At 34.1% G+C, this 5,991-nt stretch overlaps 1 protein-coding gene across 1 annotated transcript; it reads right to left on the bottom strand.

Moving 5' to 3' along the window:
• Nucleotides 1-389: 389 nt before the first annotated feature.
• On the bottom strand, nt 390-4,051 carry LOC108300770 (X-ray repair cross-complementing protein 6-like). Its single transcript, XM_037736886.1, has 3 exons — nt 4,039-4,051; nt 1,644-1,649; nt 390-1,229 (listed from the first exon to the last, which is right to left on the bottom strand). The coding sequence occupies exon 3, from the start codon at nt 1,075-1,077 to the stop codon at nt 685-687; it is 393 nt and encodes a 130-aa protein (XP_037592814.1). The 5' UTR covers nt 1,078-1,229; nt 1,644-1,649; nt 4,039-4,051; the 3' UTR covers nt 390-684.
• Between the last annotated feature and the right edge of the window lie 1,940 nt (nt 4,052-5,991).

Genomic DNA, 5,991 nt, shown 5'->3' with positions numbered 1-5,991 from the left:
GAATCATGGAGGCAGGTCTTTCCCATGCTGTTCTCATGATACTGAATAAGTCCCATGAGATCTGATGCTTTTAAAAATAGGACTTCCCCTTCACAAACTCTCTCTCTTTGCCTTCTTCCATCCATGTAAGATGTAATTTGCTCCTTCTTGCCTTCCGCTATGTTTGTGAGGCCTCCCCAGCCATGTGGAATTGCAAGTCTATTAAACCTCTTTTTCTTCCTAGTCTAGAGTATGTCTTTATCAGTAGTGTGAAAATGGAATGATACACTCAGATTTCCTCTCTGACCCCATCTTGGCCAGATCAGCCCATAACTACCTCCTCTCATCATTTAGGCAACAGCTCATTTTTGCATTCCAGGGAGGCTTTTTTTTTTTTTTTTTTCATACTTTTAAGGCTCTTTATTCAGGCAGTAAAGTAAGGAACAGCAAAGTGGTAGGGCTACACCATCACCATAGCAACAGAAAGCCTCAAAAACATAAAGTCCCTCAACTTCTGTCTGGTAGACTCTTTGTAGCTCAGGAGAAACATATTTTAACTGGCTGAGAACAAGGCCAGGCAGCCTGGCCACACTGTGGAAGGACAGCTGGGTGCACAGCCTCTGGTCAGTCCTGGAAGTGCTTGGTGAAGGCTTCCTGCAGCTCCTGCTTCTTCAGCCCCCTGTTCAGCCCGTACGCCCGGCAAGCCTATTTCAGCATGGGCACAGTGAACTTGCCCAGTGTGCCCTTGCTGATGTGGGTCTTCAGCCCCTCTCCGGAATACTCCAGCTTGGGACTTTTGCTTCCAGAACCTTCATTATCATGTTTTCTGTTGGTAACTTTCCCTTCAGGTTTGTAATCTGGTGGGTAAGCAAGCTCCTCAAATTCATCCACCAGGGAACCCAGTCTTTTATTCATTCCTTCAACCTTGGGTAATGTCAGGTCCACTGCTTGTTCAGGCTCCATCAAATCGAAGACCAAGGACTCCAGGTTCCTGAAGTGCTGCTGCAGCATGGGGTTCTCAAAGCTGTCACTTTTGTATATGAAGCAGAACTTCTTAATGACAGCCTTCATCTTGTCCACCTGCTCTGGAGTTGCCATGATTTTTTCAGTAAAGGGCACCTTCCTTTTATCATCAGCAAATGGTAAAAAGACAAGCTGAAATCTTGGAGGAGTGACCTGAATTTTCTGGTCATCCAACTTCTTGTCCTGTGGCACCACAGCCACAAAATAAGAGGGGACGTTCCTCCGGGGTGTCCAGGGAGGCTTTTCTATTGCTTTAGTCTGAGAAGTGCCTTCATCTCCTCTCAACTCAGATACTCTCTATGCTGAATAGCCTCACCAGTTTTGTTACCTTTAGCATTCCTATCACTAAATATTTATTTATCCATTTACTTATCTTCTGTATCTCCCCATAAAGAACACAAGCTCCATAAGCCTACATTCTCATACCTCTATACTCATACTTGTCACATAGCAGGTGCATAATAAATGGAACCTGAGGTTAGTGTGAAGCCAAGGGAGTAGGGCAGAGAAATTACATTAAGATTCTGTATATTATGATTATGGCTGCAATTGTGATAATGGTTACTATTTCAAGTTAGTAATGATAAAGCTTATTCTGTAGATTACTTTAAAAACCTATAACGCACAATGTTTGTAATTATGTGTGTCTGTGATAAAATAAAAAGAACTAGAAATGGAAGTAGCTAATAAATGACCTTACCTTATAATGTCTTTTTGTAGTCCCCTTAGCAATAATGGAGCCTAGTGGAGTAAAAAGAGAGCAGATGAGTCCCTGTTGAATAAAGATCTGGACCGATGGTTCCCCTGGTGCATGGAGCAGAGTGGGAGAGGGACTTCTCTCAAGGCTCACGGACTGCCTGGAGATTAGTTTACTTTATGTACATTTTGCTGGAATGTGACAGCTAATTCACTTTTTTAAAAAACTACAATTCTGGCACAGGTCTTAATACTTTGTTCCTAAATTTCTTATTTTTACTCTTGTCGCACGTTGATTTTTCAATTCACTGAAATAAATGGCAGTTATTTTTAAAAAAAATTTTTAAATGCATTTTATGACATATGGTTATGTACAGGCCTCTGCCTCCTTCATCTAAGTCTGGGGAGAGGAGACTATGGTAATATTGTGTTAGAAATATTACAGAAGCACCTGTTTTTCATGAAATTCTGGAGTAATAGAAGAACCTGTTCTTCATGAAATTCTGAAGAGCAGAAGCCTAATAATGGTCCTCTTCTAATAGGCAACTAAAGTAAGAGTTCATAGCAGATGTTTCCTCTATGTCCCAGATTACTGTAAGTATTCTTCATGGGAATTCACATTATTAAATGCATCTTGGAAAATCTGTTACCAGCAGGAGAGCTGGGGAATATGGTTTATTTGCAAATCACATAATGTCTCAATAAAAATGTTTTGGTAGTATATCTGATAGAAAAGTTTAATTTATAGTTGAATCTGGAAGAAAGAACCCAAGTCTTTTTATTACACTATCTTTACGTTTAGGTTAGGTAGATAATGTTATGTGTATTATTTTATTTATTTAGTTTTAATCTATTTTAGGTTCTATAGAATAAGTACATAATTATGCAGTTCATCACCCTTAAAATCTCTTGTCTCACACTCTTCATGATTTTTCCTCTAATATATCTGATAACATATACCTGCTATGTAGTATAGATTATCTGGTGAACATCTTGCAGATGCCTCATCTGGTGGCATACATGGTAAGGAAGGTGACCAGTACCTTCTAAATAAATTTAGAGAGGGGAATCCTTCCAAAACACTCTTCATTTTCAAAAAACTCTAATTCATAGCTATTTAAACTTTAATCACTCACGTTGTTCTGAAAGTAAGACCGGCACATTTCAATTATAGGCTCCTTGGGGAAGATGACTTTATCACTTTATTATGTTGTGTAGCCACAGCTTTTATATACTTAAATATTAAACATTATTTTTAATCAGTTGAGCAATGAGGACTCCATCTTATTGTCTTTTTAAATATTTTTCTATTTAAGCACTTAAAAAAGTAGAAAGTCACTCCCTAAAATCAGGAGTCTCCTAACTCATTAACTAGTTAAATGTTCAAAAAGGTTACTCTATCAAACTCAGTATATTTAAAATGGGCATTGTTATGAATATAATTTTGGTTTCAAAAGGCTGATGTCTTTTATTCTTCTCATACTCAATCCCTTTGTGTGTGTGTGTATGTGTGTGTGTGTGTGTGTGTGTGTGTAGCTCCCACCGATTTCAAAGATTCTAGAAGAGGAAGAGGAGATAAGTATGATTCTAAACTAACCCACTATTCTGGGACTAAAAAAACCCCATATATACAGACAAATACAAGAAATATAATGGCCTTTATTGTATAGATTGCTTTCTTCCCCTCATTCTGTTTTACTGGTTTTATTTGAATGAACAAATGCAACATTTACCTCTTAGTTTCATCTGATTCTGGCAAAGTTGTGAGATTATCAGAGTGTTTCATTGTAAGAGATCACTAAAGAAAAAAATCATTTTCTGAAAGAAAATTATTTTGGAGCTACTCACTTATAAAAAGCTCATTTATTTTAATTTAAGTTGATGGTTTCTGAAAAAAAAAAAAGGAAATCAGTTTTCTTCTTCATTTACAAATACTTTCCATCACTTAGTACTTCTCTAGCTTCATGATTGTGATTATTACTTAAATTATAAATGCTTAGTTTATTTATAGTTACGTTCTCAGGCTCCCATAATTTTACTAAAATCTGTAATGGAATGGTTTTAAGATCAGTATGACTAAACCTAATGGTTCATTAAGTAATTCCCTTAAATATAATCTAAAAGAAAACAGTTTACAGGTCACCCACTTTGTGAATCTTCTCAGGCCTCTCCACTCTGCTATACATATGCACAGATGATTACTTTCTCTCTAGTGATTGATGAACATACTGATTGTAGCACTCATTATACTGCTTATAGTGATTCATTTTACTGTCTGTCTTCTGCAGAAATCTGAGTACTTAATGGTGGGGATCTTGTTTTCCTCATATTTATATACACATCTGGGCAATGCCTAGTATATACTAGACAACAAGTAAATGTTTGTTAAAACAGATGTTTTGTTTTCTTTATTTTTACTTTTTCTGAATATAAAATAATAAATCTTATTGTAGAATACTTGATAGACAACTACAAATATAAAGAACGTTGATTGCTCTTTATTATCTTGAAACAGCCATTGCTAACATTATTGTCTTAATTTTTCTAATTGAATTTAACTTGTGGTTTAAGATGAATAAACAAGATCTGCAACTCAAGACTTCCTTTTTCCTGTCCTTGTTGTTTATTTCACTTGTGGTTGATTATATATTTTTTTAAGTTTTTCTCATCTGCAGTTATTTAGGGTTGATTTTGTCTGTCTTCATTCATTCATTAATTTGTTTTCATATAATAAGTATTCATTGATCTCCTGCTATGTTTTAGATACAATGCCAGATCTTGGAAACATAATATTGAGCAAACACATGTTATCTCTTCTTTCTTGGAACTTATAGTTAGGAGAACAAATTATAACAGAGAGTATTTACAAAAGGGAAGACTTAGAACTCAATTTTTAAAATGTGAGTTCTTTTCTAGGGGGATGAGAAAAAGAAAACATGGACAGTCTGCAAGGTTCAATGTCTGTGTGGCATTCAGGAGTTTTTTGTGTTTGAACATCTGCCGCTGTGTGTGTATGTACTTATTCTGATGATGTTGTGGAAGTACTTGCAACTTTCTAGCTGTCCTAAATCCTTCCAGCCATAAATCTAGGTACTCTGCCTCCACAATATTGGATAATTATTTGATTTTCTTTCTGATTTATTATTGATTCATTTAAAAATGTAGTATCAGAATACCTTTTTTTAAGAAGAACTCATGGATTTTCAAGGGTTTGCAACATTGAATTTCGCTTTTCAATTTTACTACTTATGTACAGAAATTATATTTGTACTCCACGTATTTTTTAAAAGTTAAGAACAAATACACCAAGTCAATCTCAGAAAATCAGATATATGTCTGAAGCTATGAGTTGCTTTTCTAACGTTCTCTTCACATTGAAATTGATTAAAGAAGAATTTATCATTTGATTTTTGTATTCCTTAAAAAAATTTTCTAGTTGCCTCTGCTATATTTTAAGTGACATTTATTCAGTAATATTAAAGATTGAATGATAAAGAGGAAAGAGAAGTGAGAAAGGAAGGGCACAAATGGAAGCAGTTCATATGGATTTCCAAATATGATTCATCATCCTTGATTATACCTGTGTTACTTCATAATTTAAACAGATAAATAATTCTAGATAATGTTGGAATTTCTAATAATGCAAATTAGAAATATCATGTACTTTATTTAGTTCTACTCACCTAGTCAATGAGAAGAGGAAAAGTACATAATTAATATTAATAAATTAAAAGATTTCTTTTAATTAAATCTGAGAAAGAAAATAAATTTTAAATAGCTTTAAATATTCTAAATGACATATGGTAAAGCAAATATCAGTAAAAGAAACTCAAAAGCAACTTGTTGCTTTTGCTGTTTAAGTGTTTTCTTGTAGGAAATGTAGTGCCTTAACAACTTTGGGGGTTATTTTTTATGTTGTTTTAGAAAACTTAAAAAATTATTTGTAGACAAAAAGTAGCATCTATATATTTTGGTTGTATAAAGGTAAGGAGGACCTCATTGTAAATTGTTCATTTTCAGTTTATAACTCCCAACTTTAAAATAAGCTTTGTACTTAATATCTATAGGTTTATATTTTCTTGTTGTTATTTAGCATTTATTTTCTATCATTAGTAGAAACAACACTTGAGAGAGACGGGTAAAATCTTGAAAATATTTTAAGTAACCATCAACAAAATTGAAATTGCCTTCATTTTTACTTTTGATTAATTTCTTTTTTTTACTTTCCTAAGCAAAATTTTTGAAATATACAGGAAAGTTCACAAGTTATGTCATTTTTCACAAATAAAATTA

Source organism: Cebus imitator, unplaced genomic scaffold (genome assembly GCF_001604975.1).
Source record: "Cebus imitator isolate Cc_AM_T3 unplaced genomic scaffold, Cebus_imitator-1.0 Scaffold30, whole genome shotgun sequence".
Classification (NCBI taxonomy): domain Eukaryota; kingdom Metazoa; phylum Chordata; class Mammalia; order Primates; family Cebidae; genus Cebus; species Cebus imitator.
This window is presented reverse-complemented; position numbering and strand designations above follow the sequence as displayed.